The 22,450-nt window shown below is 51.0% G+C and overlaps 1 protein-coding gene across 2 annotated transcripts; it reads left to right on the forward strand.

Annotated features, from left to right (window-relative positions):
- The first annotated feature begins 3,519 nt into the window (after positions 1–3,519).
- Positions 3,520–17,880, forward strand: KLF15 (Kruppel like factor 15). Of its 2 annotated transcripts, none has more exons than XM_036245081.1 (3): positions 3,520–3,576; positions 7,969–9,066; positions 16,639–17,880. In XM_036245081.1, the coding sequence occupies exons 2-3, from the start codon at positions 7,994–7,996 to the stop codon at positions 16,805–16,807; spliced, it is 1,242 nt and encodes a 413-aa protein (XP_036100974.1). In that variant the 5' UTR covers positions 3,520–3,576; positions 7,969–7,993; the 3' UTR covers positions 16,808–17,880. The 2 variants fall into 2 exon arrangements, with proteins under 2 accessions (XP_036100974.1, XP_036100975.1); XM_036245082.1 differs by having other exon boundaries at positions 3,521–3,576; positions 7,973–9,066.
- Positions 17,881–22,450: the final 4,570 nt, after the last annotated feature.

Here is a 22,450-nt window from a genome sequence, read left to right on the forward strand (position 1 = left end):
GACAACTGGTTACAAAGCCAGTTGTATCCCTGGCCGGTTTGATTCAGTGGTTAGAGCGGCAGCCTGTGGACCAAAGAATCATGGGTTCAATTCCCTGTCAAGGGTATATACCTGGGTAGCAGGTTTATTCCCATCCCCGGGACCATGCAGGAGGCAACTAATTGATGTGTCTCTCTCACATCAATATTTCTCTCTCTCCCTCTCTCCTACTCTATCTAAAATATCAATGGAAAAATATCCTCAGGTGAGGAAAAGTAAAAAGCCAGTTTTAGAACAGCCTGATCTCAAGAGATACAAGTCAGACTAATGAGACATAGCTCGCATTGGACCAGTCTGGTTCCAGACAAAATCAGACCAGAACCTGGCCTCAGTTTCTGTGGAAATAATCCGGTTCTAGATGAAATCTGTCAGAAAGCTAGTGCAGTTCCAGGAACTAGCCTTGTGCTCCTCCAGAGAGTCAGGCCAAAGTGTCAGCGGAGCTCACAAAGGAACAAACAAACAAGTGAGGCCCTTTAACAACAATAAAACCCCTCTAAAGAGTTTCTGAATAAAGTCCAGAGAGCATAAAAACACAAAATCAGAAGTTGGGTTCCAGAAGACCGAGTCTAAGCCTCCAAGCCAGAGAGCAGTGATCCCAAGTAGTTTTGTGGGGCACCAGCTCTTGGTTGCTCACATGCTCTGAAGCTGTTGGGGTTACTGCTCTCTAATCCCTGTGGGCCCCCAAAAGATTGACCATGAAACAAAAGTTGACTAGATACTCTGTCACCAAAAGGATTTATTCAGGAAAAAGAAGATTGCAATCTGGTACATACAGACATGATGAGCCATGTGCACAAAGATGGAGGAAGTACTTTATAGAGGGAAACAAGGAGTTTAGGCAAGGAGCTGTTACAACCACAGAGCTCTGTTGTAACCACAGAGTTTTTCCTGTAGGTCTGTCATGATGACATAGGTGTGATAGCTCTTCCCACAGCCCCTCCTGGTTTCTGTCCAGGTTAAGGTCTCTGTCATGAATTTTAACAGTTTATCTAACATTTAATAAAACCCTGAAGCAAATGATGGAGCCATGCAGTTTTGGGGAAGAGATTGTACAGGCAGGAGGAACAACAAAAGCAAAGACCCTGAGGTGGGATTGTGCCTGGTATGTTAGAGGAACCATAAGGAGGCCAGTGTGACTGAAGTGATGTGAGCTAAGAGGGAGAGGAGTAGAGAGTAAGATCAGAGATGTAATTGGGGGCCAGATCCTGTAGGACATTGCAGGCTGTGGTGAGGAGTCACTGAAATGTTCTGAGTCAAGAAGAGGCATGATCTGCCCCAGGTTGTAACAGGAGTATCTTGGCCATTCTTCAGCACCCACCCCAGTTTTATTGAGATATAATTGACATACATCACTGTATAAGTTTGAGATATATAATGGTTTGACTTATGTATATTATGAAATGATTTCCACAGCAAATTTAGTTAGCATCCAGCATCTCATTTAGATACAATAAAAAAGCAAAACAATTTTTTTCCTTGTGATAAAAACTTTTAGAATTTAACAGTGCTCCCATATACCATCAGCAGTGCTAGCTGTAGCCATCTTTTTATATATTACATCCCTAGTACTTATACATCTTATAACTAAATTTGTATCTTTGACCAATATCCTCTAATGTCCCTCCACACATCCCCTGCTTCTGGTAGCCACAAATCTGATCTCTTTTTCTGAGTTTGTTTGTGTGTTGTTTTAGATTTCACATATAAGTGAGATTATTCAGTATTTCTCTTTCTCTGATCCCTGGTTTCTGACCAGCCATGTAGCTTCCTTGTGTGCTGAAGCTAGTATGGATGTGTCTTTGTTTATAAGCTTCCTCTGACTTTTTGATGTGGTTTTCACTCAGGGGATGGGGAACATTGGGCTGGAATGTATAAGGAGTGAAGGATGGATAGTATGTAGGGCAGATGGAGAAATGCTATGGATATGCTGGGCTCCCACCTTCATAGAGACAAGTCAATGAGTCACCAAACCCTCTAGATCTCTGTCTCTTCTTATATAAAAACTGGTGAATTCCATCTGTTCAGCCAGTGCTGGCCAGGGCTGCCATAAAAGTTGACAGTGCAAGCACCTCATCTCCATCCTCATCCTCAACCCAAGTCTCCTCTAAACCTGGGTCAAGCCTGGGTTTGGCTTCTGGTACCAGTAGGAACTACATCCCTGGTACTGACAAAGTGCCCAGGGAAGACCCCAGGATCCAGGGGCCAGCATGGGCATGAATTTAGGAGCCAAGACCCACAGCATTCCAGAGTTCTAGCTATGAGTTTCTGAGTTCCAGCTCTGGCAGTGTCCTCAAAGAGGAGCAGAGGAAAGGCTCTCCACCTCCCAGGACAGGAGGGAAAAGGATGTGAGTTCTCTGTCCACGTGTCCTGACTTGTCTGGATGATCTCCCCCAACCCCTCTCCCTGCTTCACCCTCTCTTCTCTCCTTACCAGCTGTGTGACCTGGGGAGGATCTTGTGGCCTCTCAGAGTCCATTTCTTCATCTGGTCTGTAAAATGCTTGGCTGAGGATCCAACTGCAGTGTGGGTTAAGGGGCATATCAGGGTGCCTGACACTCTCAGTTTATGTGTTTCTCTTGGGCAAGTCATTCTAACCTCTCTCTTCCTATCTCTGAATGGAATGCAAACGTGTCCCTGGATTGCTGCAGACTACAGAAGACTGTGAAGCATTGCTCAGTCTTCAGGAAAGTGCCCCAGAGTAGGGTGTCACGAATTTGAGGCAGAGATCAGCAAACCTCCTCAAACTTCTTACACAGCCCTGGTGGCAGCACAGCGAGCCTGCACTCTCTCAGGGGTAACTGATTTCTCAGCAGAAAAACGGCACCGTATTTCTACAACAATACGTTCCCCAAGACAAATGCCCTACTTTACCTGGCTCTCAACTGGAAGACACAGCGTCCCGTACTGGGCTGTAAGTGGGAGAGGGCTGTCCTAGCCAGCGCTGTCCCCCTGCCCTCCAGTCTCTGGCGCCCACCCTCGTGCATACCGCACTTTAGGGCTATCTCAGAGTTTGAGTAGGTCCAGAGGACTGTCTCACCTTCTCACCTGGGAATCCAGCTTTAGAAGCTGACCCCCACGGACTCTGCGAGTCCACGCTAGGAGTAGGGAGCCAAAATATGGCTGGGGGCTGGGTGTCAGGAGCCAGCGGCTCAGAAACAGGGAGTGCAGGGGCAGTGCTTAGGTCCCTGAAGCCATGGGTGGGGCTGGAGGCGGGGCAGGGGCGGGGCGCGTGACGTGAGGCGCGGGCCAATGGGACGCGTGCCCAAGGCCGAGCCTCCTGCGAGCCTTCGCAGCGCTGGAGGCATCACGTGAGCAGGGGTTGGGGAGGGGGGTGGGCGAATGAGCGTCCAGCGAGTGGCGGCGGCGAGTGCTCCGCGGCAGCTACTCTCGGGCCAGCCGGCGTGTGAGCGAGAGCCAGAGCCGCGGCTCGGCCCGCGGCCGCCGCCGGACCAGGAGCCAGCGCGCTACCTTCGGCCCAGCCCGCTGGGCCTCTGGACCGCGGGGGCCTGGCCACCGGCCGGGCGTGAGCCAAGTTCAGGTGGGAGAGGCGCGGTGAGGCCGGAGCCGCGTGGAAGCGGCCCCGGGCGCTCAGATGGCTGATCGGGACGCGGGGGGGTGGGGCAGGTCCTGGACTGCTTCTGGGAGAGTGGCTGGGCGCCCGCGCCCTTGTCCCAGGCTCCACTAGAGCGTCCAAGGAAATGTTGGAGGAATGGGCAGACCCTCCGCGCGGGCCGTGGGGGTCAGACAAGTCGGTGGGAGAGTGAATCCCGGTTGCCCGCTGGCACTTTTCCAGCGCAGGTCTGGACCACGGCCTCAGCGCTTGGCCCCTGGTGTCCGTGCGCCTTGTAGGCCTTCCTTCCATATGGCAGGCACCCGGTGGGGTCTGGCGGGAGAACCGGGTAGGCCGACGTACGGGCCTACCCTGGCCCCGGGAGGCGGGGGACTGAGGGGCCTGTGGTGGAGAGGTTACTGTCGGTCATCAGTAGGGGCCTGCTAGGGCGGGGGCGCAAGCTAGGGGCATGGTTCTCAGCCGGCAGCACTTGGTGCTCTACCAAGGGCTCTGAGAGGGCTTCCCAACACCTTCTTTTTCCCACGCATGTTCACATACACGCGCGCGGTCACCCACGCCGGCTCCACGCACAACATCGCAGACACACTCCTGCACAGCCACACCGGCCGCCCGGAACCATGTCTGCCCACGCACAGTCACACGACATGAACTCACACCTTGTCACGTACGCTCGCACTGCTCACACGTCTCTTATTCCAACTCCCCACTTAGAGCCTTCTGTTAGCAGAAGCCATGGCCATTAGCAGAGCGATGGCCGGGAGTAGTGGTGGCGGGGGCAAAGAAGAGGCCATCCCCACCCTCCCTGGCCTCCAGGTTCCCTCATCTCTCCACTGTGGTGTTCCCTATGGAACTCCTCCCCAGTATGCACCCCTCCCCCCACTCTCAGGCAAAGAGTGGCAGTTTTCTTGCCCAGCCCCTGGTGGTGGGGGGGTGACAAAATTACCGAATGTATGAACCCCTCAAGTCATTTCCCCCCTCTAAGGAACTGGCCACCCAACAGGTGCGAGAATAACAGGGGCTCTGGCAACTTTGGGGCTTGCCTACTGAACGGTAGCAGAGACTTTTATTTTGAAGGGCAGCCCCTGTCCGCCACCTCCTTGATTTGCACGCTGACCCAATGGCAAGCCCTTGGCCAGAACTGGGCTTGTTATCAATTACATGTTGTTCCTGCTGCCTCCCCGGGAGGATAAACAGCAGGCCTGGCTGGCCCATGGGGGTGGGGTGGGGAGGGGGCGGAGTCCAGTGGACTGCCCGAGGACAGTGCGGAGAACAGTGCGTCCCCTCCCCCTGCACGCAGCCTGCTGCCCCTGGCTGAGCCACGTGCTGCTGTGTTTTAGGGGCCTGGGCTGGCCCAGCTCTGGTGTGCCCTCTCTCAAACGCCATCGCCTTGGACAGTTCCAGAGCCCCTTCTAGGCTCTGAGTGCCTCAGAGTCCAGCCCAGGCTGCTCAGCCCTGCATTACTACACTGCTGCTTGACCCTGGCGGTTCTACAACAGGTCTCACTCATTCTACTCCCCTACCCTGCTCCCTCTTCTTTCCTGGCTCCCCAAAGCAGTGCCTTTCACTCAATCATCCAAGTTTGCCAGGTCCCGTTTTAGACTCTGGAATATAGAGGTGGACTGAACAGTCAGAACAGCTTATATTGTGGTGGGGAGATAGACAGAAAATAAAGTACACAAACACATAACTAGTTTCCTTCCCTGGCAAGGTCTAGGAAAAATATATTGTGGGATGACGTAATAGAGAATGGTCAAGGGAGGCCCCCACCAAGAGTGACTTACTGAACTGAGATTGAAATAACTAAGTTACTCCTACTTGGAGTGCTGGGGCAAGAGGGATCTGCAGAGAGCCGCAGCCAGGGTAGTGGCCTGAGGCCCATGAAGCTGGTGAGCTTGGTACACAACTAGTGTGGTGTGGAGCCAGGTGGAGGTAAGATATGGAGAGATGAACAGGGCCCAGGTGCTGGGTGCTGGGAGGAGGCTGGGTCACATTTCCCACTCTATCTTACTGTACTTATTTTTCTTACTCTTTTTATATCATTTTATTTGTGAATATCTTAGTTTATAGCGGGAAAAGGAAGGCCTCCTTTAAAAAGAATGTACTAACCACAGTATCATCACAATTAAAAATAACAAGCGCAGTTCCTTGATATTATGGAATATTCAGTTGGTGGTCACATTTCAGGGGAGAATTTAAGTGGAACATGGTCTGATCGGCCTCTTCCCCAGTTCCAGGAAGGCTGGAGTCCCCCAGATTCCTTAACATTATAGCAGAGGGGCAGAAAAACCATTATGTTCCCCTGATTGGAAGCTAATCCTAATGGCACTCACCATTCCTGTTTGCATGTCAGCCCTATCGTAAGTGCTTAGCATATGTTAGCTCATTGAACTCTTAAAAACAACCTGGGAACTACCCACTGTTGGCAGCATCCCACCCAATAGACCAAGACAGATACAGAGATGTGCCACCTGCCCCAAATCATCCGCCCAGCTGATATGTTGCAGAAGTAGGAGCATAGCCCCCTGCTCAGAGAGTGGGTAATGGGTGAGGGAAGTCTAGGGCCAAGTGTGAGTTCTGCCCAGCCTCGTTGCCCTTTATATTATCTGACACTTTTATTTCTTCTTAGCACCTGATTTGGTGAATAGTGTGTATTTTTAAACACCCAGTTTTAAGTTCTTATCTGAGTATTTCAACCCAAAGCCAAATGTCCTGGCAAAACTGCTCAGGAGTACGGACTTGCCAAGGACATTCACCTTGCCTTGTTTCCTGGAGTTCTGAAGCTTCCCACATCAGTGCAGAACTGGGGTTAAAGGTCCTAAGGTCATTGGGGGCATGGAACAGATGGGGAAACTGAGATTTGGGGAGAGCAAGGACTTGCCCAAGGTCACAGCCGATGATGACCAGCTCTGGGAGTTCTCTGCCTGGGGCTGGGCTTCTTGACTGTTGGGTGGTGCTGGGTGCCAGGCCCAATTGTGGTCCTGGAGACAGAGCATGGGGGTGGGTGCAGAGGTGATGCCAGGCAGCAGAGAATCTCTGGCTTCAGGTGCAGAATATCCCCAACCTCAATAAACATTCACTCATGGTTACTGGGTGGGGACAAAGGTCCACAGAGGTGGCCCCATCACAACCTGACGCTGTTGACTTTCCTTGGACACTAGAGCTAGCATGGCCTTCAGAGGACACGCTTTCCCCTCTCCTCTCTGTTGACATTCTCTGAGCTCCTCCTGGGCACCAGCTGCCACACTGGTAACTGGGGACAGAGCGGACACCCTACAGCTCAGCCTGCTGTCATGGAGAGCATGGTCTAGTTGGGAGACAGGAGTTAGCTAGGTCTTCCCGAGGTTGTGAGTGCTCCATGGGTGCAGGTCAAAGGGGTCTTCTCTACAGGCCCACTAGGCGGTTGTGAAGTCACATGAGGTAAGATCTGTCCCACCGCTCTGCGTCCATCTCTGCTCCTGTGAATTGTCCCAGTGGACAGAACCTTGTTCCCCTGGTGGTAGAACCTCAGTAAAATGTCTGTTGTTTTCAGGCCTGTCCCTCCTCTCTCCTTTCATAGAGGAGGCAGCCAAACTCAGAAGGGTTTGAGAGCTGGAGGGTGATGAGCTGCCTGCTTCAGATGGGAAAACAGGGTCCATGAGGGCAGGTGCAATGAGTCTTTAATTTTTTGCCTAACTAAAATATAGACTGTCCAGTTACATTTGAATTTCAGATATAATAATTTTTAAATATAAACAAGTCTCATCCAATATTTAGGATATACGTTAAAAATTAAAAGTTATTCGTTTTTTAAAATTTGAAATTCAAATTTAATTGGGCAGCCTGTATCTTTATTTGCTCATTCTGGCAACCCTACCCAAGCCCCAACAACACAGGGTTCAAAGGGCAAATGGCTGTTCTTCCCCACTCTAGTGAGTCAACAGGAATGAAGCTGAGGTCAGATGTCCTCAGAAATGCAGCAACTCTGAATAACTGGACAGGATTCCTGACCTTGGCTGTTTGGATGTGCAGAGAGCCCCCTCGCATATCCACTTTTTTGCTCACACGCACTCACACTCAGTCATTCACAGACACATATGTATCCTTTCCCAGAATTGTTCTGGAAATTGTGTTTGAAATTAAAAGTGCCCAGGTTGTGCAATGGGTTTGGGAGAGCACTCTTGCAAACAGGTGGTGCAATTTCAGAAAACTCTTGCAGAGTTATCCTGGGGTATGGGTGGAGGCAGGATCCAGGCATTTGGCAATGGGAGACTATGGGAAGGTGGCGGGGGTAGGGTGGGGTGGGGTGGTGGGCACAGGCCCATGAGGTGGCAGGTGAGTGTGCTGTCCTCCTGATTGTGCCTCCATTGTTCCTCTCCACAGCCAGCAGTGGCACGGCCAGGCCAGCATGGTGGACCACTTGCTTCCAGTGGACGAGAGCTTCTCGTCGCCAAAGTGCCGAGTTGGTTATCTGGGAGATAGGCTGGTAGGTGGGCGGGCGTACCACATGCTGCCCTCACCCCTCTCAGAAGACGACAGTGACGCCTCCAGCCTCTGCTCCTGCGCCAGCCCCGACTCGCAAGCCCTGTGCTCCTGCTACAGCAGTGGCCCAGGCACTGAGGGCCAGGACAACATCTTGGACTTCCTGCTATCCCAGGCTACACTGGGCAGTGGTGGCAGTGGCAGCATTGGGGCCAGCAGTGGTCCTGTGACCTGGGAGGCCTGGCGGAGGGCACCAGCACCTGTGAAGGGGGAGCATTTCTGCTTCCCGGAGTTTCCTGTGGGTGACCCTGATGATGTCCCAAGGCCCTTCCAGCCCACCTTGGAGGAGATTGAAGAGTTTCTGGAGGAGAACATGGAGCTGGGGGTCAAGGAGGCCCCAGAGAGCAACAAGGACTTGGAGGCCTGCAGTCAGCTCTCAGCTGGGCCACACAGAAGCCATCTCCATCCTGGGTCTGGTGGGAGAGAACGCTGTACTCCCCAACCAGGTGGTGCCAGTACAGGTGACACTCAGGGCACTGGTGGGGGGCCTGCATCTGATAGCTCTATCCCATTGCTGCTGCAGATTCAGCCTGTGCAGGTGAAGCAGGAATTGGGCATAGAGCCCTCCTCCCCTGGACAGGCCCCAGAGAGCGTCAAGGTAGCCCAGCTCCTGGTCAACATCCAGGGGCAGACCTTTGCACTCCTGCCCCAGGTGGTGCCCTCCTCGAACTTGAACATGCCCTCCAAGTTCGTGCGTATTGCCCCTGTACCCATTGCTGCCAAGCCCATTGGGTCAGGACCCCTGGGGCCTGGTCCTACCGGCCTCCTCATGGGCCAGAAGTTCCCCAAGAACCCAGCGGCAGAACTCATCAAAATGCACAAATGTACTTTCCCAGGCTGCAGCAAGATGTACACCAAAAGCAGCCACCTCAAGGCCCACCTGCGACGGCACACAGGCGAGAAGCCCTTTGCCTGTACCTGGCCTGGCTGTGGCTGGAGGTCAGTATGGGTGACAGGCTGGGTGGTGAGCGCTGCCCCTTATCTCCCTTCTTCTGGGTGTGCAGCTAAGGCTGAGTTCTTCACAGTTAGGTAAGACTTATTAGCCCTGGCTGGTTTGGCTCAGTGGTTGGAGCATTGGCCTGCGGACCAGAGAGCCCCGGGTTCGGTTGCTGCTAAGGGCATGTACCAAAAATAAATAAATAAATGAATAAAATAAAATAAAAAAAGACTGATTAGGAAGGGGAGAAAGGTGGGCAAGGGGCAGTGCCACAGCTAGCATGGCTATTCAGAGATTTCCTGTTCTTTCTGATCACTAAAGCCAGAAAACAACTGGTCCCCTGGTAAGGTTTGCTGGGACTTGTGCTGAGAGTGAGAGAGCTAAGCCAGGGCAGAAGGGCTCTCATAGTCATAACAAGGACAGTTGAGAATGATGGGGCATGGACTCTGTGCCAGATGGGTCTTTGACTGTCTATGCACTACCCTCTCTGCCTCACAGCACCCCACAGGGTAAGTACCACCCGTTCTCCCATCTTACTGCTGAGCAAACTGAGGCTCCGACTGACTATGTAACTTGCCCAAAGTCACACAGCTTTGTAAATGGGACTTGGACCCAAGAGGTCATATCAGAGTAGTCATATCCTGAAAAGCTATTTCCCAGCCAAAGGGACCAGCTTCCCTTACAAAAGTCCCTGGGGCATGGGGAAACTTAGAGGTGTGTTAGAGAAGCCAAAAAGGCCAACCACAAGGGAAGGCCCAGCTGAGTGTGCTTACCCAAAGGTGGAAGACTACTTCCAGGCTTTAGTTTGTGTGGCACAGTGGGGGACACCAACTCTCAAAGGATAGAGCTCTTTTCAGGGTTACCCAGCTCTCAGACAGCATAGCTGGATGGGACCCCAGTGGATCTCTCTCCCCTGGGCTCCAGGGGTCGACTTACCTTCTTTGGGAGGGCATGTCTACCTTTTCCTGAAAAGCAGGTAGCAGGCCAGGAGCTCAAATGCTTAGAGGTGCCACAGCTGGGCTGTCCCCAGTTTAGAACCCCCACCCTGCTGGAATGTCTGGTCTGCCGGGCAGGGTGGCTTATACTAATGGCACATTCCTAGGCTTTGCTGCTGTGGCTGTTGCTACAGATGTCAGCGTGTGAGAGAGCAATGTGGCATGCCTCATCTGTGTGCAGAACTGGATCTTGCAAGTGGCTGTGTAACTGGGTGTGCACATGTGTATGTATCTTGCTTTATTCATGTGTGTCTCTACTGCATGACCATATGTGTTTGCGTACCTTGTCTATGCATGGGTATCCATATTGGTGTGCCTCACAGGAAGCAGTTTACAGCTTCTGTTTTTTTGACCAGACTTTTGTCTGAGAGCTCCTGAGAGTTGGTCCCTGCGTAGGAGGTGCCGCCTCTGGAGTCCTGGCTGGCCCAGGACAGGAGCTGTGACAGGAATGTTTGATGTGATGCTGGCAGCCCCTTTCCATGGGAGCACAGAGCTGACCAGGGAAGGGACTTGTCCCAAACATTATGTTGGGTTATGCATGCCCTTCCTAGTGCAGGCACCCACCATCCCCAGTTCCCCAAAGATGTCAATCAGCAGACCTGCAGGGCTTCTTCCTATAAGAGTCTGTGCTCCAGCCCCACAGTGTTGGGTGTCAGTGCTGGTATTGCATGCCTCTCTGAGCCTTGTGCCACAGTCTGCCAAGTAGGCCCTCAAGTTAACTGGTGCACTTTCAGGGCAGCTTGTGAGGCCTGATGTGGCATATGTGTGATGTTGGGTGGTCCAAGCTAGGGCCAGGGAGGAGGCTAGAGACATGGGCTTTAGAGGCAGGTGCTCAACTGCAGATGGGAAAGGCATTGAGGTAGCCTTGGGTGGGCGGCAGCTGGTGGCAGTGGCTGAAAGCCCCAGTCCTGGTCAGCCTCCAACTCTCTGTGTGCCCTCAGAGTGGTCCCACTTTCCAAGCCTCAGTTTTCTCATCTGTAAAGTGGAGAGCCTACTCACTACCTTTCCCTACCAGGGTCAGGAGTGCAGGGGTGCTCAGCAGCATCCCCTTCTTATCTGTGTAACTGTCACTGTCATCCAAGATCAGAGTCTGAGAAGGGAAGATTTTTTTTCCTGGCCTTCATGTGGGCAGTACCTCATCTCAGATGCATCCCCAGACTTACAGGGACTCCTCTTGAATGCATTCTCCTCTTGGTAGAGAGCAAGGCTGGAGAGAGGTTGGGCAGTTGGCTTGGCAGAGCGCCAGTCTAACTCTCATAAAGGGCTCATCTTCCTAGGCACCATCCCCTGGCTGATGCTGACTGTTGGCAAGTGGCCCCTCCTTTTGGGATAGTGCTGGGTGGGACCACAAGAGAAAAGGTATAGTCCTTGGTTAAGACCACCCAATTGGCCCACTCCCTCAGGAGGAGGGAATCTGCCTTCTTCCAGACAGTCTCAGAAAACAAGCAGAACCCTCAGCTCATCTTATGGAAGCAGATCTCAGACCCAAACATGGTGGCCTTAGGAGGTAGTGAGTTCCCTGTTGCAGGAGGTATGCAAACAAGAATGAGATTTATGGAGGGAATTGAGTTCTGCCACTGCTTAAGCCTGGGCATTGGTCATGTTGCTCAGGATTCACTTGAAAGGGAAAGGCATGGTGGGTGCCTGGCATGGTGAAGTTTCCATGGAGTTGATCCTGGAGTCATCCTGCCTCCAGCCACTCCTAGGGATTTAAAGGGCATCCCCAGCTTCTCCCAAGCTCCCCTAGAGTGGGGTCTGGTCTTGGTCGGGTCACACATGGCAGAGGCAGTATGCCTGCCTCTCAGGAGGGCTGTTTCTCTAAGGATTTGTGAGTCCTCAGTTGGCCTTCAGGGATCTTGACACCCTGCGGATGTACACAAGACATGCATGTTCTTTAAATGTGGCTATAACCTTCAACCAAGGGTCAAGGGTGGAGGGAACCCTTGCAGCAGTTGGGCAGAAGGACAGACGCAGCTTTTTGGCAGCTTGGTCTGGACATGACAGGAGAAGTAATGATGATGATGATGAGGTATCATGTTTATTAACCACTTACACTATGCTAGGCACTATTCTAAGGTTTCAGAGCTGGAATCCCTTCTATGAGGTACACTTGCTTGCATATCTCTTGCCATGGAGAACTCATTACCTCATGAGGCTGCTCTGGCCTTTATGTGTACTTTGGTACACTTAAGCTCCATCCAAACTTCTCATTTTGGCCCACAGTACTGCATAATCTGCTTGGCTACCTCCACTTTGCAGGGCAGGCTCCCACTTGGACCTTGGCCCTGTGTCTCCAATGCTTTCTTCCCAGTGGCAGCCGTAATTGGTCGTATGGTGGTCTCTGCTTTGTTCTGCACACATCACAAACATTAGCTTACTGAGTCCTCACATAGCCTTGGAACATATAGGCACTGCATTTTACAGAGAGGGGAAATGGAGACCCAGAAAGCCTGCAGGGACAGAGCTAGTGAGTATGGCTCTGGGTGCACCCCCACGCAGTACCCCAGCCCCACCCTGACCTGCAAGCAGTATGGCAGGCATACCTTTCCTACCTGGAGACACCTGTAGCTATGGGCTGGCTTTCCCCTCATCTTCTCTCCCTGTGTACCTGGCATTATAATGGTTGGTTGTCCTCTCCCCCACAAGGTCATCAGCTCTTTCAGGTGTTATGCCATGGGTGAGTGGAAAAGAGCTAACAGCAGCAATAACAGTAGTTCCTGATGTGTTCTAAGCACTGCTCTGAATGCACCAAGTGCAATAACTCAAGTAGTGCTCCAAACAAGTCCATGAGGTATGCATTAGTATGTTGTCCCCATTTCACAGAGGAGGAAATGAGGCACAGAGCATTTTAGTTCTCCATGGTTATACAACTAGTAAGTGGCAGAGCCAGGAGTTCTGCCTTGGGCTGTCTTCCCCCAACCCCCCACACTCCCTCTGCAAGCCTCCAGTGGAGTGTAGCCCGCTAGAGTGTTGAGAGGACCTCCACCTACAGCTGGTCTTTGGAATGGCACCCCTATACTCTTGCTTGCCTTCCCATGTGGGGAGCTCCCCACCCCCAAAACTGCCTCTCTTCTTCCTGCTGGGCCTGATGAGCAGATTTCTCTCTCTCCTACCAGGACAGTTCTGGCCTTGGCACTATGTCCTGTGCTCTACCCTGTGTACCTTTGTGTGATGGGTGCCTCTCCCCCTGTACCCCTCTCCCCCACTGTCACTTGCCCAGGTAGCCAACTCCCGCTTCCTTCTGCTCTTGGTCCTGAACCCAGTGTCCCCTATCCCATTCCCTCTTGTGACATGTTTCTGGCACCCTTGACAGGGCTGAAACTAGACTTTCCCTATTCCAAGCTAACCATCTGGGAAGTGGCTGTTTGCCTGCCTTCCTAGAAATTTGCTTGCTTCACTCTCAGACACAGGCCTTCTTTGTTTCCTAAGGCAGAACGTCCTGTTCCAGAATGGCCAAGCAGTTCTGTCCAGAAAGAATCTCTGCTACAGCTAATATGAATATTAATAACTTTCACCAGCCCTGTGTGGCAGGTACTGTTGTCATCCTCAGCAGACATGGGAGGCCCAGAAAAGGGGAGTTGTAGGCCTGAGGCCACAGAGCTAGGAGGTGGCAGAGACAGGATTTAAGCCTAGTGGTCTGGCTACTGGCCTGCTCTCTTGGCCCATGTCACTGCTGCCCCTACTCGATGAGACATTCTCTGTCCCCATCCCTGCAGTCAGCATAGCCGCTGTGTGGTTGGGCAGGTTATGGACGGCACAACTCTAGGGGGTGCCATTCCCATTGGGATCCTTGAGACTTGACTTTACAGTCATGGCTTTCTGGCTGATGGAAGGGGTGTCTTTGCACAAAGGTGCTGTGTGTGCCAGTAGTGATGCTGATGTTACAAGCTGCTCAGGAGAGTCACCTGGACCTCTGTGCTTCCCTGTCCTGTACCTCAGCAACATGAATCAAAGTAACCACCCACACACTCAAGGACCTTACCAGAGTCCAGGCCCTCTGCTAAGCTCCTTGCTGGTAATAAGAGTTCACAATCATTTGATGATTGCCATGTGCCAAGTGCTGCTATAAACACTTGTCACCTTTTATAGTCCTCTGAGGCAGATCTATCACTTACTTTGCTTCAGGTGGGGAAACAGCCTCAGAGAGTTTGCCAACTTGCCCAGGTTGCTGGTCAGTATGTGCCTACAGAGACTGCATTTCAGCCACCTGTTTCCTCCCTGTGTGTGGCCTTCAGGTCTCTCTGGTGCTGCTCTTTGGGACAATGTGGGTGAAGGTGTGAGGCAGGGGTCTTCTGAGGGTTCAGTTCCCAGGGATGGGACCCTTCAAATCATAGGACCCTGAGGCAGCAGGGAGGGGGCTTGCAGGTGGGGACAGCTTCTTAGGCCTGGCTTTCCCTTGGTGCCCTCATGATGACAGGGGCCCTGTGGCCCTGTGTCACTGCCTTTGGCCTCTGAGAAAAGTTCCAGAAGGTGGACAAGAATCCCAATATTTTTACTGAACGAATGAGAAAACTAAGGCCCAGGATGGTTCTTAAGTTTGCTCAGGACGACACTGACTCCTAATCAGATGGGAACCTGAGAAGGTCCTCTTTCACTGCTGTGTGACCCTGGCAAGCCTCTGGTTCTTTTTGAGCTCTTACTGTGGTGTTGTCAGTCTGATGGGCTGATCCTGGCTCCCTGGAAGGTGCAGGTGCTCCCAGTGCTTAGTTCCTGGGAAGGCTCTGGCACTGTTGATGGCATTTCCTGTAGTTTCTGTTGGCCTCTGCCTTGGGCAGGCTCACCTGCTCAGAAGCTGTGTGTCTAACTAACTCCAGCTGGGGGTATGTGGCCCTGGCCCAGAAGCACATGTTCAGGCTCTTCCTACTTGGAACAGGGCTGCCCACCTGAGCATTTCCCAGGACTTATCCTGCTGGATCCTCCTGCTCCTTGGCAGCTGTGGGATCAAGGCCTCCACCCCCACGGTCATGCTAGGGGTGGGCCATTACCCCCTACCCATTGGCTGGGTTGGGGACAGCTTTCCAGGGGCACCACCTACCATACTCTTACTATGTGGCCGCAGGTCTAGGAATGGGGCTATTGGGCCTGGTACTCTTCTGTGTGTGCATGTGTTCATGTAGGTACACGTCTTCCTGTGTGTGATGTGTGCATGCACATATGTGTATGCACAGATGTTGAGTGGGTGACATGTATGTGTGGGTGACATGTATACATGTGTGACCGAGCACATGGCCATGCCATGCACTTGTATGTGGCACATGTGTATATGTGTGAATGTGTGGATACATGCATGCATGTGGGTGCGTGAATGTACTAGGACTTAAGAGAACTGTCCCTATGACAGCTCTCCATCCTCCTGTGGGTGCCTGCTGTGGGTGCACTGACTGGGCATCTACCATGCACTAGGTAGATGTATCTTTCCTCATGGAGCTGATGGTCTAGTGGCACAGAATGACATAAATCAAAAAGTAGGACATTCATTTAAAATTGCAGCAACTGTGGCAGGAACCAGGAAAGAGGTGCACTGTGCTGGGAGAGCCTAGAATAATGTAATCCTAGAGAGCTTTCTTGAGGAAGTAATGAACTAGGCTCTAAGGGATGTGTGGAGGGAGCGAGGTGAAGAAGGGAAGGACAAGCATTCTTGATAAAGGGAACAGTATGTGCAAATGTCCCATGGCAAGAGGGAACAAGGACATATAGGTGGAGCACAGAGGAGGAGAGTATGTGTGTGGGGGGAGTAGGGATTTGAGGGGTAGGGTGAGCCTCAAATCCCTGAAGTCAATGACAGCTGTCTGAGCACTATGGTCCAGCTCAGTTCTTACCTCTCCTATTAGCAGCTGCTTCTTTCCTGTGGCCTCTGGGCTGTGGGAACTCTTGCTCCTGGGCATGCAGGGGCCAAGAGAGGGAGGTGGCGAGGGAACCATTTAAACTCTCAGAAGTACTTTGTAGAAGTAGAATTTTGTATGGGGATATTTTAGGGAGCTCATTTTTCAGGAAAACGGTCCAGGAGTGGTGTGGGGCTCTTTCATGAAGGCAAAAGAATGGAGCCAAGAACTCCCTGCTGAGCTGGGAAAAGAGACACTTCTACCCAGCCTCACTTTCTCCTCTAGATGTGTGTCTCAGTGTAGACCTCCACAGAAGCTCCAAGTTCTGGTATAAAGGGAGAACATGAGGCATAGCCTCAGACAGGGCAAGGTGATCCCACTGCATACTAGAGCGGGTCAGTGCTTGCAGTGTGGTGGGGAAGAATGGAGAGTAACTCAGGTCTCTGGTAGGCTTAAAAGCCTGTCCCAATACTTACCTGCCCCTCTCAGGCCCAGATGCTTGACAATGGCCTGCTGTGCTGGCAGAGCCTTTTATTTGCAATTCTTGCTATCCTAAAGGGGCCACAGGGACATGGGGGGGGGGGGGCTTGGGAGAGTGGATTTTCACTGATGAATTCAGAAGCACTTGGGTAGCTGAAGCACCCTGTGCTGCCCAGCTGGATGACCCCTGGGGATCTGCTGCAGGCCTGGGTGTGTGTGGGGGGTGGGCGGGGACAGGGCAGGCCAGCTGGCCTCATTGATTGCTATGTCCCTGTAGGTTCTCCCGCTCAGATGAACTGTCACGGCACCGGCGTTCTCACTCAGGCGTGAAACCCTACCAGTGCCCTGTGTGTGAGAAGAAGTTTGCACGGAGTGACCACCTGTCCAAACACATCAAGGTGCACCGCTTCCCTCGGAGCAGCCGCTCCGTACGTGCTGCTAACTGACCTCCCCAGCGCCCCCCCATCCACACAACCATTACTGCTGCCACTCGTCCACCCCATCCTGCAGGCCCCATGGGATTGCCTAGATCGCCCATATATTTTGTAGCAATAATTTATTTGCCTCCTTCAGAGGGACATGACAATATTACCAACCCAGCAGCCCTGGTTGGTATGGGAAGAGGGCAGCTGGCCTGAGAGGCAAGAACCCAGAACCCCCCCATCTGTTGCCTTTCTTGGGGAGACCCAGCCCCTGACCTGGAGGCAGGCCTTTGTGCCTTTGCGCTTTTGTGCCTTCCTGTGCTGCTGCCACAGGCCTCTGTTGCAGTGTCTGGGGGCCTGGCCCTTCTCCCACTGGGCTCCTTGCCTGGGACAGGGCCAGCACTTTATTGCCCAGGAAGATGAAATGTGTAGTTTTGAAATGCTAGTTCCCACAGGGAGCCACACTGGGAAGAAGGAAGTAGGCCAAAAGTCTTGGGCTGCACTGTGGCACTCAGGTGGCTTTGTCCAAGATGTTTCATTCAGCCTGACTACCAGAAGGTATGAGTGGGGCTGTTAGGGGTGCAGGACCTAGCCTCCTGGTGGCTGTGGGATTGGGGTATAAAGGCCCCTCTCTGGGGGACTGACAGTGCATGTGCTTCAATTAAATGTTCAGGGCAGGCAGACAGATGCAGACTAGCCCTGGAGTGTCTATATCCAGTGTGGCTTATCCCCTCGTACTGTTCCTAGACACCAGCCTCCCGGGTCACCTTTTGAGAGGAGAGGGGAACAGGCTGCATAGCATGTAGAAGAAGCAGATAGAGCCCCCTACTCCTGATTTAGAAATGCATTCCTTATTTTGTCTAGAAATTAATATCAAATGAACTAGCTTGTTTTGACAGGTTTATTTCACATCCTATGAATGTATGTAAATAAACTGTACATAGGTACATCTACATAAAATATCTTTTAATAACATCAGCATTTGTGTAAATTTGAAATTTTAAAAATCTATAAAGCTGGTGTACATATGTTACAATTATGTATATTTTCTTTGGTCCTTCATAAAAATATATTTACTTTGCCAATAAAAAGAAAAAAGAATTCAATAACTTTGATATTCAAGTGCTGTTTTCCTCTGCTGTGCCAGGAACTGGGGGTGATTCTGGGAGCCAAGTTTCAGGGGACCTTGAAGTTTGCACCTGGAAGGAAACAAAGGCATCTTTAGGGTCAAACCCCTGGCCCAGCGGTGCAGGGTTCCCACATAGCCCCACCTCCAGGCTGGCTGTTTGGTTTCTGCTTATTCCAATATCCTGGAGGGCCAGGAGTGCCCTTTTTTCTTCTCTGCACAATTCCAAATGTAACCCCTATCCCAGCATCACTTATGGGAAGCCACTGTAGGACAGGACAGGCCCACATGGGAACTGTTCCTCATTTACTATTGGAGATCCTTGCTCGGTACTTTACACATTCTACCCTCTGTGCAGTCCATTAAGCATTTATTGTGCACCCACTATATGTACTGAGCAGAGTTGGGGGGCACACCATTTCCCCTCCTAGACTACCCTGGGAAATGGCATATTACTTCCTGCTTGCATGCATAGTGGTGAATCAATTAGGAGTTCAGCTCAGAGCTCTGGGGAAACAAAGCCTCCCAAACTCCCCCAGATGCTTGAAGTCTCTCCAAGCACTTGCATAGTTGGGGTTTGGACCCAACCACATGTCCTAGCAGGCTGAGAGCGGGGAGTGGTGGGGACCAGAGAGGAAGGAGAGGCCGTGAGCCAAGAAGGTAGGCAGGGAAGATGACCGCAGTTCTATTGTGTGAATTGGGAGGTGAGGACCTTCCAGAGGTCATCATCTACCTAGGAGCCTGATACAAGTCAGGGCAAGTGTTTCTCAGTGACACCCTCAGAGACCAGCTCTGGTCCTGGGGAAAGGACTTAGCCTTGTGACCTCTGCCCTTTGCCCTGACCAAATAGACCTTCTATGGCCAGAGAAGCTTGGGGTGGTGAGGCATAGATTTCCAGGCTCATTAACACAGCCTTTCTTCATACCTAAACAAGCAATGTAGCCCAGATAAGAGGAACACCAGAGGTCAGCACAATCACTTTAGAGGAGCCTGTGAGCATCCATGGTGCAGGGCACTAAGCCAGGACCCCATTCCGCTCATCTCAGTGGATGTCCCCAATAGCCCGCTTACCCTGAGCCTGCAACCTCCAGCTTACCCATGTTTGAGCCAAGGCTAGGGTGGTCACGTGTGGTGGGGTAGTCTAAGTCATCACCCTCCGTCTGGCTCCAGACTACTTACCTGATGTGTATGTTCGTACTCTTGTCATGAACCTTAGCAGCATAGAGTGAGCAGGGTGTGGAGGGAAGGGGACTGCCTCTTGATCCCCACTCCCCCACTTTGAGTGGGTTTCTTAAACTCTTTAGATTTGAGTTTCTTCACCCTGAAGAATGGGGATGAAAGTCTTCAGGTCACAGCATGGTGGGGAAGGGTAAGTGAGAGTACATGTGTGACTTTAATAGCAGCAAGGACCCTTTCCAGGGTATGAGCCTGCCTCTAGGCCAGATGGAGAGCACGGGGAGGCAGGGCCTCTGACCTTCTTCTCAGCCAATGCCACTGCAGTGTGACCCACGGGAGCATTGGGAGTTCTGTTGAGGCACCTAGCTTGTCTCCTGCCTCTGGGAGACTCCCATGCTACCACCTTAGTCACTGGAAGAGGAGTGTTTATCTTGGCCTGCCAGCCAAGAGGCAGATGGAGATGAGAGCCAATATGCCCACATTTGTTTGTAATAAGGGAGGAGTCTGGAAAGTTGCAGAGCTTTAATACCGTTACCCCACCTTGCACAATACCCCTTCTCAAAGGCACACAGAGGGAAGTACCATTTAATGAGCAGTAGAGCAGGCAGAATATGGTTAGGCTGCTATAACAAAGAAGTTTCCCAGCACTGTTGCTTAGATAGGTAGAAGTTTATTTTTCTCTATTTAAACATCCTGAAAATAAGCCATCCAGGCTAATATGGCAGCTCCAGTACAGGGCACTTGGGCTCCTCTCTCAATGCCCTCCATGCCCTAGGGTATTGGTCCAAGATAGCTCACCAGGGTACTGGCCAGCTCAGGGAAAGCCACTTGGGGGCGATGTGTTCCCTCCTTCCCTGCAAGGTCCAGGGCTAGGATTTGCATAGTCTTGTCAACTCATGTCCCATTGGCCAGAACTTAGTCACATGGCATCATCCACTGCAAGGAAAGCTGGAAAACTTAGTCTTTTTTTTAAATTAATTTTTGTTACAGATGTTTCTCCTTTTCCCCCCACTGACTCCCCCCTCCCCCTCCCTCCCTGCCCTTTCCCCAGATTGTTGTCCATGTCCACTGTTCATGCATACATGCATATAAGTTCTGTGGTTCATCCCTCCCCCACCTCCCCCCTCTTTAGGGGATTGTCAGTCTGTACCCCGCTTCCGCGTCTCTGGGACTACCCCATTCCTCAAACTGTTATGTTCATTATATTCCACAAATAAGTGAGATCATATGAAACTTGTCTTTCTCTGGCTTGTTTCACTTAGGATGATACTTTCAAGGTCCCTCCATGTAGTCTCAAAGGATAACGTAGTACTCCATTGTGTATATGTACCACAGCTTTTTGATCCATTCGTCTACTGATGGATACTTGGGCTGTTTCCAGATCTTAGCGATTGTAAATAGTGCTGCTACAAAGATGGGGGTACATATATTCTTTCTGATTGGTGTTTTATGCTTCTTAGGGTATATTCCTAGAAGTGGGATCACTGGGTCAAATGGAAGATCAATTTTTAATTTTTTGAGGTGACACCATATTGTTTTCCATAGTGGCTGCACCAGTCTGCATTCCCACCAGCAGTGCACTAGAGTCCCCTTTTCTCCACACCCTCACAACACTTGTTGTTTGATGATTTTGGAAAACTTAGTCTTAATCTGGATGTTATGGGCACAACTAAAATTTGGGAGTTCTATTACAATATAAAGGAAGGGAGAGTAGGTGTTGAGTTTTCACTGCAAGAACACTGCCATGGTCTGGCGTCAAGCCTGATGCCATGCACACAACACTTCGTTCACCTCTCAGAGTCTTGCAAATTGGCCCCTTCCCTGTAGCATGCATAAGTCATGGCAGAGTGGGTGGGTTTGGCCCACCCAGGGCTTTGCCCACATTTTCAGAATGGGTGTCACTAGCAGGTGTGAAACCAACTGTCAGACTTCCAGGGACTTCAGGGTTTCATGAAGGAAAATGCTGTAGGAACAGAGGAACTCTGACACTTTGGTTGACAAAACAAAGCTGCAAATAACAGAATCCTCACCCATGAAGACAAAAGTAAACAACAAAACTCTTATACAGTGTCTACTCTTCAGTAGGACCCAGAATCTCTACAGGTGTCAAGGGGACAAGCAGAAAGACCTGGGATCAAAACTTCTAGGGAACTGTAACTTCTCTTATACTTCATTGGTTCAAAGTATCAGACCCAGGCAGCAGGTATAGGGAGAAACTGTTGGGAATGGCATGTTAACTTGCACAGCTGTCAATGTGATGAGGGTCTTGGAACATCACATAAGAGGAGCATACATGGGGACAAGGTCCGTTCTCTTCGTGACAAACACCAAGTCTGAACAGACCTTGCTTTATTTGAACTTAGGAGAAGGTGACTAACTTCACGAGACTAACTGCAGTTGGAGGCAAAGCGAGCACTCAGAAGACTGAAAGAGAGTACACACCTCAGCAATCCTCTGCAGGACCCAGAAAAGCATCTAAGGAAATTTCCTGTCTTCAACAGGTAGAAATTTCCTTGTGGTACCTGGGAGGCCACAAAGGGAATCCTGGATGAAATAGAAGAGAAACAAGATGAGGTACAGAGAGAGGTGGGAGGGATGAGGAAATATCTCAAGGGAAGAAAAACTGCATCAGCAGAATTAAAATTTGCCCTGAAGACAGCAAGGTGGGGTAGGCAGGGCAGGCTTCTGAGCACTGCCATGGAGTACAAACTCATATGGATCCCAGAACCCAGCCAGCAACTAAAGATGAAAATAGATATGGAGGGCAGGAAACATAAAACCAGTAGCTGGACACCGGAACAGACTCTAACGAATAGCACATGCATTAATACTGTAGATAACATATATAATATACTAATATGTAACATACTAATGCAAAACATGTAAAAACATAACAAAATTATATAATATATAATTAAATACTATATAACTATATACACACATGATATAAGTGAAAGAGTGAGAAAATACCCTACCCATAGAGGACAGGAGAGCATAGCGGGTGGGGCTTGGAAGCAGAAACTTGGAATCGAACCCATGTGAGCCTTGTTGTCTTCTCTAAATCTCAGGATACTTATGGGAAATCAGTGTGACTACATGAATTCCCTAGGAAGTGTGAAGAGGAAGTAACTTAGCATATTTAAAATAGCAAATCCATTGCATGATGGACAAAAGGCCACAAGTAATGAGGCAGAAAGAAAAATGCAAAAACCAAAGAATGGCCTCCCACTAGAGAACTGCAAGACTTGGAAGCTCAGAGGCAGTTTGTAACTCCTGAGGTTAGGCCTAGGCAGGAAGGGACACCTGGGGACCTTGCATGAAGTAGCATCTCGTGGAGTAAGGTCTGAAACCTGAGACCAAGTGAG

This window comes from Molossus molossus, unplaced genomic scaffold (assembly GCF_014108415.1).
Source record: "Molossus molossus isolate mMolMol1 unplaced genomic scaffold, mMolMol1.p scaffold_m16_p_6, whole genome shotgun sequence".
Classification (NCBI taxonomy): Eukaryota; Metazoa; Chordata; class Mammalia; order Chiroptera; family Molossidae; genus Molossus; species Molossus molossus.

Coding starts and splice junctions, on each gene's coding strand:
- KLF15 (XM_036245081.1), top strand. CDS start 7,994: ATGGTGGACCACTTGCTTCCAGTGGACGAGAGCTTCTCGTCGCCAAAG. Junction 9,067..16,638: donor TGGCCTGGCTGTGGCTGGAG/GTCAGTATGGGT, acceptor ATGTCCCTGTAG/GTTCTCCCGCTCAGATGAAC.